The 13,511-nt window shown below is 35.2% G+C and overlaps 1 protein-coding gene across 6 annotated transcripts in view; it reads left to right on the top strand.

The window, feature by feature from the left end:
* Positions 1–13,511, top strand: part of NSRP1 (nuclear speckle splicing regulatory protein 1) — a 48,354-nt gene that overhangs the window by 14,791 nt on the left and 20,052 nt on the right. The window contains exon 2 of one of the 6 annotated variants that reach the window (XM_034640208.1): positions 8,303–9,874. The exons of the other annotated variants lie outside the window; for them this stretch is intronic. Within the exon in view, the coding sequence (XP_034496099.1) occupies positions 9,872–9,874 (3 nt within the window). The 5' untranslated portion in view covers positions 8,303–9,871. The remainder of the gene's footprint in view (positions 1–8,302; positions 9,875–13,511) is intronic. 6 annotated transcript variants of the gene reach the window in all.

Here is a 13,511-nt window from a genome sequence, read left to right as displayed (position 1 = left end):
ATACAGATCTTTTTCCGTCAACGGTGCATTGCAATGTGTATACCTAGTTGATTCTAACTACAGAATATATGTCAGCTTTATCTGATCGTATTCCCTCTGAAATAAACATTTAAGTTACCCTCCGTTCCTCCTACCACAACAACACTGTAAAAAGAAAAAAAATGTTCTCATACATGTCCCACCAGAGTTCCTTTGGGGGATAGATGTATCCAGGAGTGAGATTTCTGAATCAGGGAGTATACAGATAAATTTTTCACTAAGTGCTGGCAAATTGCTTTCTGGAATAACTATACCAGTTTACATTCAACTTTATTCTGTTGGTGGTCACTGTTTCTCCTTTTTCTCATCAACACCTTATAATTTTTTCAATTCTTAGTTGTTTTATTTTGTACTTCATTGATTATTAATGAAGTTGAGTTACCTCTTCATGTGTTTTTTAGGCATTCCTTATTCTGCAAATTTCTCATTCGTATCCACTGACCGTTTCTCTGTTGTATTTCCTGTCTCTTTTCTGATTTGTAAGAGTTCCTTACATATTTTAGTTATTAATCCCTTGTTGGTTTTAGACATTGAAAATCTTTCAGTCTGTTACTTTTTTGGTTGTCCTTATGGTGAATACTGCTAATAATTCACCAAAATCTGTTCTTTCCTTTTGTAATAACAGTTTAAAATTAATGAACATTGCCGCTAAATTAGAGATTACATTTTTTAACTTTATCATTAGCTAATTGAGGCCATGTGACTAATTTTGCCAGTCAGAGGCAAAAGTATTATGTGCACTTCCACTTCAATAGCTCAAAAGAAAATTTTTTTATGTGGACTTCTGTTTTTCCTTGTTATAAGTTGGAAGATTGATGGGTTTGTTATTTCAGGCCATGAACTAACTTGTTCTATACCCTAGCAAATAGGGGAACAACAAGCTAGAAAGAGCTTAGGTTTCTGAAAGTGGTCCAAACAGTCATCTTGCCAAGCTGAATTACCTCGTTGAACAGTTATTTAAGAGATAATAGAAACTTAAGTCCAATATTCGAGAGCTATTTTGTTATTAAGCTTAGAGTTGACTATAATGTAGTGTCCTTTATGGAGTATAAATTTTCTTTTAAATGTAGTCAAATCAATTTCCCCCTATATGGTTTGTGCTTTAGAGGTCTTGTCTAAGTAGATATTCACTGCTCTGAAGCTACCAAGATAGGTACTATTGGATTTGTAATACCTTTTACATATAGGTCTTTAATCCATGTTGAGTTCATCTTATGAGGTAGGGATCCAACATTATTTTTCTTAGAATGGTGCAGGTGTTTCCCAGTACCATCTATAAATAATGCATGCTTTCCCTACTGATTTATGAGCCATCTTTATCATCCCAAGTTCCCATATATCCATGAATCTGCTGCTAAGCTCTCTTGTTTATTGTTATTTGTTGCTATGGCAATTACAGTTTTTTATTATTATGGCTGAGTAGTAAATCTTACTATCTAGTAGGGTGAGTCCCTTTATACTTGTCTTTAAACTTGATTGAATTATTTTTAGATGTTTATTCTTACATAGACATTTTAGAATAAGTTTGAAATTTCTTGAAACTAAAAACCTTCCTGATTTGTACTGCAACTGTCTTGGATTTATAGATTAATCTTTAAGGAACTACCTAAAAATGTGGTATAGTTCTTCATTCATTTAGACTTTTTTATGAGGTTATTTTTCACCCCATTAATGTTCTTTGCCTTATCTTTAAGTTAATTCCTAGATATTTCATATGACTATTTTGAATGGTACTTTATTTTCCATTTGACTATTCTGGTACAGAGCAATGCCATTGATTTTGTAAGTTGATTTCTTGTATCTGGCAGTCTTTCTAAACTCATTTACTATAATAATTTGTCTACCCATCTGCTTCATCTCTTCTAATCTTTATTCCTTGGTCCCACCCCCAACCCCCATTTTATTATATTAGCCACATCCTCCAGTAATATGTTCAACAAAGCCTCAATGGGCATTTTTTCTTATCTGTATCTTGAATGATTCTGAAGTTTTCCATTAAGTTTGATGTATATTAGCTTTTAGTATATAGGCTTTATCAAATTAAGGAATATTCCTTCTGTTCATCGTTTACTGGCAATTTTTTAATAAATCATAAATATATATTAAAACTATCAGATGCCTTTTCTGAATCTATTGAAAGTCATTTTCTCCTGTAGTCCATAATGTGATTACAATTGATAGATTTTCAAATATTAAACCGTTCTTGAATTTCTTATGTAAATTGTTTTTGAGCAGTATGTGCTATTTATAATATACTAACAGATTCAGTTCACTAATTCTTCATTTAGGGTTTTCAGACATCTGTGTTCATAAATGAAATGGGCCTTAGTTACTATCTCAAAATTTGCCTGCAGATTTTAATTTATGGTGGTGACATTGACATGGAGAGGTCAGTGCATTGAATGATTATTACTGTTAACAAGAGCAGGGAGTGTGCCACTCCATACAGGGACATGGGAAGCACCAGGTTTAGTCAGGAGGCAAAGGCAAGGCAGGGCAGGGGAAACACTTTGGAATTGGCTAGTTTGAATAATGTTGGCAGGCCCTCTGGGCTTATAGAGGTGATCTCTAGTTGCTGATACCTGACCCTTAGTGCTTAGGGCAGAGAAATAGTCCCTCCTGGAGTATAAGAGCCAGGTAAAGGAGATGATTCAGAGTTTGGGCTCTAGGTTGGTTAGTTTACATAGAAAAGATACATTCCTGGGCTAATCCTTTGCTGTCTCTTAGGAATTGGCGAGCTGTGGGAGAGAGAGTTTCTCCCTAGTCAGCGAGGTCACAAATGCCAGAGCATCAAGAATACAGAAAATAAGAAAATACCGTTAATATAATGGGCCTTGTGGTGGGTGGATGCCGAGTAGACAAATACAGACTCTAAGAAAACACAAACAGCTATCTCTTCTTTTCTTATTACTGTCTAGTTTTGAAATCAAAATGATGTCAGCCGTATAAACATGTTAGGTATTTCTCTTTGTATTCTATTATCTGTAACAAATTGTAGAAAACGGGGATTATTTGCTCTTTGAAAATTTGGGAGAATTCAGCTTGTATAACTATCAGGGTTTACAGCTCTTTGGGAGAGGATGTCTTTGTAGTTATTGGTCTGTTCAGATTTTTTTTTTTAAGATTTTATTTATTTGAGAGAGAACGAGGGATGGGGAGGGGCAGAGGGAGGGAGAGTGAAACAGATTCCCTGCCAAGCAGGGAGATCATGACCTGAGTCAAAGGTAGATTCTTAACTGACTGAGCCACCAGGGGCCCCTGGTCTGTCTGCTCAGATTCTTTAACCAATTTAAGAAAATGTATCCATTCTGTTTAGATTTTCAGATCTATTAACATAAATATTAGGATCTTTTGTAACATAATATTGTAAAGCTAAATATTATAGTATTATGATAGTACTTTTAAATCTTTCATCTATCATCACTTGTATCTCTTCACTTTTCTTGATTAATCTTGCCAGAAGTTTCTGTCTTATTAATCTTTTCAAAGAACTAGCATTTGATTTTATTCATCTATGGATTTTGTGGTTTTCTAACTCTGTTTGATTGATTTCTGCCCATATCTTTGTTTCCTTTGTTTTTTTGAGTTATTCTTATAGATACTTTTTCAACTTGGGTTGAACTTTAATCTTTCTTATGTAAGCACATAAATCTATAGACTTTTTAAAGTATTGTTTGAGTTGTCTCACAAATTTTGTTATAAGTACTATTTTTGTTGTTGCACTTTTCTAATTATCTTGTAATTTCCTTTATAATGTCTTCTTTAACCTGAGGATTTAGAACTATGGCTTTTGAGTTTCTAGACATACAGGTGGAGGTTGGTTTTTTTTTTTTTAATATTTTTGTTCCTTTTTTTTTTTTTTTTTTTTTTTTGGTTACGGGTTTCTAGTTTTATTGTTACAACCAAAAAACATAGATTATATGATATTTGCTTTGTGGCCAGCACATAGTTTTTGTAAACGCTTCTTGTGTCTTTGAAAAGCATGTATACTTTCCACAGTACGTAAGTTCTCTAAGTATTTGTTAGTTTGAACTTACTTGTATTTTCTATAATGAATCTTTTCCTGTTGATCTATTAGTTTCAGAATTGTTGATGTCCCTATACTTCTGAGAGTTGTTGCTTTGTACATGTATGTGTTTGTAGCATTATTGCAAAGAAATAAACATGCCATAAAATGCAGTGGCTTTTAATATATTCACAGAGTTGTGCAATCATTATTATTACCTAATTTTAGAACGTTCTTGTTAACCCAAAAAGAAACTTTGTGCCCATTACCAGTCACTCTCCTGAAAACTACCAATTGACTTTCTATCTCCTATTCAGTAGGTTTACCTATTCTCGATTTCAAGTAAGTGGAATCATATGTGGCCTTTTGTAGTCTCAAAACATGGCTTCTTTCACACAGCATAATGCTTTCAGGGTTTATCTGTGTTGTAGTGTTTATCAATACTTCATTCCTTCTTGTAGCCAAATGATATTCTGTTGTATGGATATACATACACCATATTTTGTTTACCCACTCATCTTGATGGGCATTTGGATTTTTTCCACTTTTTGGTTATTAAGAATAATGCTGCTGTGAACATTCATGTACAGGTTTTTGTATAGACATGTTCTCCGTTTTCTTGAGTATATACTTCGGAGTGGAACTGCTCGGTTATATGTGGCTCTATGTTTACCTTTTGAGGTACTGCCAGACAGTTTTCCAAAGTTGCTGCACCATTTTACAGTTCCATCAGTAACATTTAAGGATTACAGTTTCTCCATGTCCTCATCAACACTACTATTTTTTATTTTAGCCATTCTGGTGGGTGTGAAATGACATCTCATTGTGGTTTTGATTTGTGTTTCTTTGATGACTAATGATACTGAGTGCTTGTTGGCCATTTATATATCTTTGGAGAAATGTCTATTCAAGTGTTCAAGTCCTATGTCCATTTTTAAGTTGGTTTTAGTCTTTTCATTGTTAAATTGTAAGAATTTTTTATTCTGGATACAAATCCCTTACCATATCTATGATTTGAAAATACTTTCTTCCATTCAATGTGTTTTTACTTTCTTGATGATGTCCACAACTATTTTTAATTCTGTTGAAATGTAATTTATGTCTTTTTTTTTCCCAATCTTTGGCTTCTACTCTTGGTTCATTATGTCTCAAATTTTGTCATGTAGTGTGTAGCCCATGGTCACCATAAATAATAAATAAATAATAAATCAAAGATTTATTCCTGTGTTTTCTAAGTTTTATAGTCTTAGTGCTTACTTTTAGGCTATGATCCATTTGAGTTTTTTCTATATGGCGTGAGGTAAGTATCCAACTTCATTCTTTCACGTGTGGGTATCTAGTTGTTCCAGCACCATTTATTGGAAAAGACTGTTCTTTCCCCTGTTGAATTGTCTTGGTGTTTTATTTATTGTAGACACATAAATGTTTGTGTTTTTTAGTTCAGTATATAATACTGGTTTTCCTTCAGTATATATTACAGTACCCTACTTTGTCCTTTGTATTTGTTTTTGCCTTCGATTCTGTTGTGTTTTTTTTTTTTTTTTAATTACTGTGAAGGTCCTGGTTCATAGTTGTCCTTTGTATTTCCCAGCCATTTATTTTCAGCATTTCTGTACCTTTTTTAATTTAGGCCATCCCTATTGACCTCCTATTCCTACATCTTTTAAAAATCCAATCTTAGGGGGCGCCTGGGTGGCTCAGTCATTAAACATCTGCCTTTGGCTCAGGGCATGATCCCAGCATTCTGGGATCGAGCCCCACATCAGGCTTCTCCGCTGGGAACCTGCTTCTTCCTCTCCCACTCCCCCTGCTTGCGTTCCCTCTCAAGCTGGCTGTCTCTCTCTCTGTCAAATAAATAAATAAAATCTTTAAAAAAAAAAAAAGAAAAGAAAAATCTAATCTTAAGACTCTCTCTCTAGATCAGTAAGTTTAACTCAATTACGTGTATTGGAATGTTGTATTAGAACTTTTTTGTCACATTATTTTGTATTTTTTTATTTATCGTACTTGGTTTTTTTCCTTTTCCCATTGAATAGATTAAATTTTCTTTTCAGTTTGAAAGTTACACATTTGCTCTGTTTTAGTTAGAATTTTGGTCATTGTGTGGTAACAGGTGGTAACTCCACTTACCATGGAGAGCATAGTATAACATATAGAATTGTTGAATCACTGTGTTCTGCACCTGAAACTAATATAACATTGTGTGTCAGCTGTACTTCAATAATACAAATTTTTTTAAAAAAGAAAACAAATTTTGGTCATTGCCTCATACTCCAGGTAAATCCAGACTTTCATTTATGTATTTGGTTTTTTGTAAGTATCCTCCCTTCAACATAAGTACTATGGCAAACTCTGGCCTCCTTTTGTTCCCCCCACCTCACATCATCACTGTATTCATATCACCTAGCAGGTGAGATGTTGACAAACTATGGCCTTTGAGCCAGCAGCCTTTTTTTAAGTAAAGTTTTTTTGGAACATATTAAGATCTGTGCTATCTGATACAGTACCCACTAGTTACAGAGAATTTTAAATTTAAACTTAAATAAAATTTAAAAGTTCCTCAGTCACACTAGCCACATTCATGCTGTCTATAGCCACATGTGACTAATGGCTACCATATTGGACAACACAGACATAGGTAGAACACTTTAGTTATTCCAGAAAGTTCTGTCATACAGAGCTTCCCTAGATTTTTGGCTCTGGATTGTTTCGGTTACATGTTTTATTCCTCTTTGAAGATAATACTAAGTTTTACTAAATTATTTGTCCACTTTTTTTTTAAGATTTTATTTATTAAAAAAAATGATTTTATTTATTTATTTGACAGAGCACAAGCAGGGGGAGCAGGGAGGGAGAGGCAGTCTCCCCACTGAACAGGGAGCCTAGATGCAGTGTTCCGGGGCTCAATCCTAGGACCTTGGGATCATGTCCTGAGCTGAGGGCAGACGCTTAACTGAGTGAGCCACGCAGGCACCCATATTTGTTGAACTTTCATGTATCTTACAACATCATTCTTGTTGGGAATAGTTCCTTTAATTAGTACTTTCAAAGAGAGCCTTTAATATAGGAAATATTCTAAAACTTTGTGTGCTTAAGATATCTTTACTTTTTGATAGTTTGGATATAAACTTTTTGGTTCAAAATTCTATCAACATTTTAAAATTACTCCATAGAGTAATTTTGATGTCATTTTGATTTTATTCCTTTATAGGTGAACTACTCTTCCTTGTTAGAAGCTTTTAGAATTTTCTTTTGTCTTTGGTTCTCTTAAATTCCATTGTATATATCAAGGTGTTGTTTATATGTATGTGTTTTATTTATCCTTTTCGGCACTCACAAGCTGTTCAATTTGACATTTTTTAATTCTAGAAAATTCTCAGTTACTCATATATTTCTGTGAATCTGTTTAACTTACACATCTTCTGTATCTTCTGTTTTTACGAAGTTAATACTCTATCATGTCTTTGTACCTTTAAAAAAAATTTTTATCCCTTTCTCTTATGTTGCAGAAGTGTTTCTTAGCCTAATAATTGTAGCTCACGAAAACATTTTTCAGCTATACCCATTAGTCCATTCACCCATTTCTTAATATTTTCATTTTAATTCTGTTTTCTATATAATTTCAAGTTGTTTCTTTTTAAAATTGAATCTCAAATCACATTATTTATTTAAGATTTTATTCATTTATTTGACAGAGAGAGAATGAGAGAGCATAAGCAGGAGGAGCAGCAGGCAGAGGGAGAGGGAGAAGCAGACTCCCCACCGAGCAGAGAGCCTACGCAGGCCTGATCCCAGGACCCCCAAACAGAGAAAAGATTGGGGTTGCCACCCCAGCCAAACTGGAGTGCTGCTCTCACATTACCTCTGAGCAATTGCTTTTTTTGCATGAGGTGACTGGAGGGAGACATTTCTGAAAAGCTCTCCATCGTCCAGCCCCCCAGTTCGTGTGCCATATACTGTTCAGCTCTGGGTTACTACTCTTCCCTTCCTCTGTCCAAACAAGCCAGTGTTTGTTTCCCCAGGGATTTTTCACAGTTTTTTTGTTTGTTTCTTACATCCAACCTCTCACTTGTAGAAAAATTTCAAAGGGAGGGAGCATGGCTTAATATCTTACCAAGAATTGTAAGCTGAGTATGACTAATTTTAAAAATTATGTACATTTGGCTTTTGATTGTATGAGATTTTTTTGCCACAAATTAATTTTTCTAATTATTTCTAATTATTAATATAAGCTTTTACTGGTTGTTTTCCATTTAGGGATCACATATTCTCTTGACAGTGGGAAAGGAACAAAGGGAGGTCCTAGGCAATGGAAGGAAACTGGCCTAGGAATATTAATTGATAATTCAGAAAGCGGATAATGTAGGTTTCAGTGCACATTTTTTTTTATGGTTTTCTTGTTCAGACCTTTAAGTATCATTATTTAAGCATCTGATGTATAGAAGACATTATACTGGGTGCTACTGATAGAAGTTTGAATAAGATAAGATCTGTGCTTTCAAGGAGCTCTTTTTAATACTTATGAAAGTGAACTTATATATAATTCAGGTTAAAACTAAAATATCTTCACTTCTGAGAGAAGTTAAAATTTCAGAAGGTACTAAGGGTGTTTTGTTGGGATTAAGGACATTTCTCTTTGAGCAACCAGAGATAAAAGCCAGATGGAACAGCCCACCTTACTTTGAGAAGAATTTTTCTGTGGGCTCCTTTTCTTGTGCACAGCTTCTGTTCATTCTGCAGTCTACTTGACTATGACCTGTTTCTGGCTACACGCTCTCTAGCTTCACCGGATTTGGGCTACCCTGCTTTCTGTTCTTAAAATCAGCCTCATATCTTAGTGTTTTTATGCATTCCACGAATGATTTGCTTCGTATACTTGGACCATGCTCTTTAGCTTGTCTCTGTCAGTCTGTTCATCTGTTGCATAATAATTTGCCTCTGCTACTACATTCCTGCCTCTGAATTTGCTCTGTACCTGTCCTTATATGTAGTTGGTTTGACATATTTTGGCTCCTGGCTTTAGTTTCTAAATATGCCCTTTTGTTCTTCCTGAGGTGATTCATTAAAGGTTTCTTGCAACTGATTCTCTAAAACACTGGGTCATTGGGTCAGATCCTCTCTTCCTCTTCCAAATTTTTCAGTTGTAATAACCACAGCTCATTTTATTTTAAAATTGTTATTATCATATAGTTTTTTATTTAAAATTATCCACTGCAGATAAAAAGAGTCTACAGTTTTTTGTGTATGGCCTGATGTTATTTTACTTTTTAAAACAGCTTTATTGAGGTATAATTGATATATCCATCCATCTATTTACAGTATACAGTTTGCTAAATTTTGACATAAGTATATACCATGAACTGTCACTATGATAAAGATAATTAACATATCTATCACACCCCCAAATTTCCTTATGTCCCTTTATAGTTCCTCCTCCTTGCCCCTTCCCATCCCCTTCTCCAACACTCAGTCAACTGCTGATCTAATTACTATAACTATAGTTTTCATTTTGAAGAATTTATATAAATGGAATCATGCAGTATATACTTTGGTTGAGGGGTGGGGGTGGCTTCTTTCAGCATAATTACTTTGAGATTAATTCACACTGTGTGTTTCAGTAGTCCACTCTTTTTTCTTGCTGAGTAGTAGTCTATCGTATGAATATACCACAATTGATCTGTTCACCTGTTGATGATTATTTGGATTGTTTCCAGTTTTTGGCTGTTAAAAGTAAAATGGCTGTGAACATTTGTATACGAGTCTCTGTATGGACCTCTACTTTCATTTCTCTTGGATGAATACTTAGGTGTGAAATGGCTGGATTGCATGGTAGGTGTATGTTTAACTCTTCAAGAAACTGCTAAATTCTTTTCCAAAGTTGTGCACCATTTTACATTTCCACTACTGATATATGAGAGTCCTAGTTGCTCTAAGTCCTTTGTATGGCTATATTGTCATTTTACTTTTTAATAAAATATTTTATTCTTTAAGTTCTGCAACTTGGGTTTACATTTAAATGTTTAATAATGTCTGGAATGTATTTTGGTGTTTGTTAAACGGAATGAGGTAAGGTAAGAAATGAGTTTTAATATTTCTTTCAAAAGGCAGACAGTTGTTTCCACATCATTTTAGTAAGTAGCCTATCTTATTTCCATGGATTTAAAACTTGCCTTCCTAAGGAATTGTTTCAGATGAATACATTGTTAGGTTCTTTGCCTATTCTTCAAAACCCAAATGTTTAGATATTAGAGAAAAATGTAGAATAAATCAGAAGGTTCTCCACTTAGGATGTGATAAAGTATTTGAAGGAGGTAAAATTATGAGGATCATGTTCTATAAGGTATAATTGAGTTCTCAATGGAGAACTGTTGTCATAAGATTTCAAAAACGTACATTCATGTCTTTCGGATAAGAAGTATAATTTTTTCAGTTTGTAATCATTCTAAAAACACAGCTCTGGATGAAGTGATCTATACAGAACATATGTATGATTCTACCTCTAATCACTATTTCTGCAGTCTCCTAGCTTAGAAACTTTAATACCATGTTTGGTCCTGTTTTCTGCATTCCTTCTGTGCCCATCTGCTTCCAAGTTCTGTTTCTTTTAGAGCATCACCTAGTTTATCCCATTTATCCATTCCCATGTGCCATAGTCTTACAGCCTCAGTGCCCCTAGTCTAATTCCCTGTTACCCATATTACATTGATTCCAGATCATTTTTCTAAATGACTTTTCATTCAGTTAGTAAAAAGTTCTTTTTTGTCTTTGCATCACATTTTGGGTTCTATTTTTCATAATGTAGTCTGGGTCCAATTGTAGTTCTTAGCACCCATACAGAAGTCATTTCCTTTAATCATATTGATCTCTTCATCCTTTCTTGCCATGTTTATGTCTTTGTATATCTTTTTTTTTTAAGACTCCATTTATTTAGAGAGAGAGCACAAGTGGGGGAAGGGGAAGAGGGAGAGACAGAATCCCAGGCAGACTCCGCGTCAAGCATAAGCCCTATGTGGGGCTCAATCCCATGATCCCGAGACCACCACTCAAGCCAAAATCAGGAGTCCGACGGTGAACCAGCTGAGCCACCCAGGCACCCCATGTCATTGTATTTCTTTATAGGGTTTCCTTTATATAATACAACTTTTTTTTCCTGTGTTACTTTTCTTTCTAAATTTGGCTTAGATCTTCCTCCTCCATAGATATTTCTTTGACTCTCTCAGACCATGATTTCTCCTCCTCTGGATTTTTAATAACTGTAGTAAGCTTCTCCATTCACTCTGATCCATGTCCACTTCCTTGGACGTGTTAGCCATGCCCTTGCCTATTCTCTATGCCTGAAAAATTGTTCTCCAGATATTGTGACTTGTTTTCTTAACTGTTGTCAGGTCTTGGTTCAAATGACACCTTCTCATTGAGGCCTTCCTTGAGTGTCTTGTTTTAAATTCAGTCTTCTCCTTAGTCTCTGTACCTTTCTTTGTTTTTTTTTGCATAGAGTGGAATACATCTGACATATTTTGCTTCTCTGTTTTTGTTCCCTTGTAAGCTTATTGAGGGCAAGGGTTTTTGTTCATTGTTTTTTTGACCAATACCTTGAATAGTGCCTTGCACATGGCACATGCTCAGTAAATACTTAAGTGAATGAATAAATGCCATTAGGTTGGTGTTAATTGCTCTTTAGTTACATAAAGGTATTAGTTTGGTTTGTTCAGTTCTTTGAACGTTGGCTTTGAGTGACTAGCAACATTACGTACTAACTGACTGAAGGTGTAGAATTAGGAACTTTGACCACACAAAGGCGGTGGCACTTTATATTCCACAGCTGGTCAAGATTACTAAGCATAATTAACTTTCAGTTCTGAGTAGGATCTTAAAGTTGCTTTTGTTACTTAAATTAGAATAATTTCTGGTTACTTAATAAGTTATAGTAATCTCCTATTATATAAAAAATACATATTCCTTTAGACCATTTAGAAAATACAGAAAAGGGGTGCCTGGGTGGCTCAGGTGGTTGAGTGTCTGCCTTCGGCTCGGGTCGTGATCCCAGGGTCCTGGCATTGAGTCCCTCATCGGGCTCCCTGCTCAGCGGGGAGCCTGCTTCTCCCTCTCCTGCTGCGGCTCCTCCTGCTTGTGTTCTCTTGCTCTCTCTGTCAAATAAATAAATAAAACCTTTAAAAAAAGAAAATACAGAAAAGTATGGACAATATAAAATGTTCACAAGACTAATGGAAATATTTATACACTGTAGGTGGGAGTGTAAATTGGTTAGACCACTTTGGAGAACAATTTGTCAGTATTTAATGAAGTTAAAGATAGATATCCTACAACGTAGCAGTTCTCCTGTTTGGTTATACATGTGTATCAGGACACACGGACAATGTTCATAGCTGCTTTCTTTGGGGAGGGGGGAAGGAAATAACCCAAATAAATGTTCATTAGCGGGAGAATGTATAAAAGTTCAGATCATGCAAAATTAACATCATTTAGAGACATACTATAAGGAAGGTAACTATGCCTCCACCGTCATAGTCTCTGGCTGGGACTGATATCAGACAAATTAAGAGGAGAAAGGCAACGCTCATTTTATATTTACATGGGAGCCCTCACAAGAAAAATGAAGACCCAAAGAAGTGACATAAGTGCTTATAGACTAGGGTGAACAGAGTAGAAATTGTGGGAAAGTAACTAAAATATATGTATAGACTAAGGAAGGTAGTTATTTTAACAAGGTGCGTTTAGATTTCTCTTGGCCTTGGCTCCCCATCTTCGATAATAAGTTTGTTTCTTCCTTCTGGTACAGGGAAGGCACCTTTCACATGGGAATTTTCAAGTGTTTTCAGTTCAAAATAATCAGTATGCCTAAGGAGCATATTTTGAGGTGGCCATGTCCTGAACTCCTTCAATACATATGTGGCAAAACTAACAAAAAGCAAGGAGATTATATAAACAAAATTTAGGGTGGAAAGGGTGGGAGATGAGATTTATGGAAGGATATGTATTGACTTCATCTCTACTGATAATGTTCCATTTCTTAGGCTGAGTGTTGAATTCACAAGTACTGTGTTACTTTTTGTACACTTTTTGTACATAATTTTTCATAGTAATGTCTTTAAAGATTTTATCTATTTGTTAGCATGCACAAGCAAGGGGAGCGGCAGGCAGAATGAGAAGCAGGCTCCCCACTGAGCAAGGAACCCGGTGCAGGACTTGATCCCAGGACCCTGAGATCATGACCTGAGCCGAAGGCAGACACCCAACCAACTGAGCTACCCAGGCACCCCAAAGATTCTAATAAAAAATAGAAAAATTAAGGGCTGAAGGCAGATGCTTAACTGACTGAACCATCCAGGTGTCCCTTTCATAATAATTTTTAAAGGTAGTGGTAATGTCATGTATAGGGAAAGTTGACAGGGTGTAGTAGGTTTACAAAGAGAGGAGGCCTGAATATAGTTGGTAGAGAAAAAAGAGA

This window comes from Ailuropoda melanoleuca, chromosome 13, assembly GCF_002007445.2.
Source record: "Ailuropoda melanoleuca isolate Jingjing chromosome 13, ASM200744v2, whole genome shotgun sequence".
Taxonomy (NCBI): Eukaryota; Metazoa; Chordata; class Mammalia; order Carnivora; family Ursidae; genus Ailuropoda; species Ailuropoda melanoleuca.
Note: the sequence above shows the minus strand (reverse complement) of the source record. Positions and strands in the feature narration are given on the sequence as shown.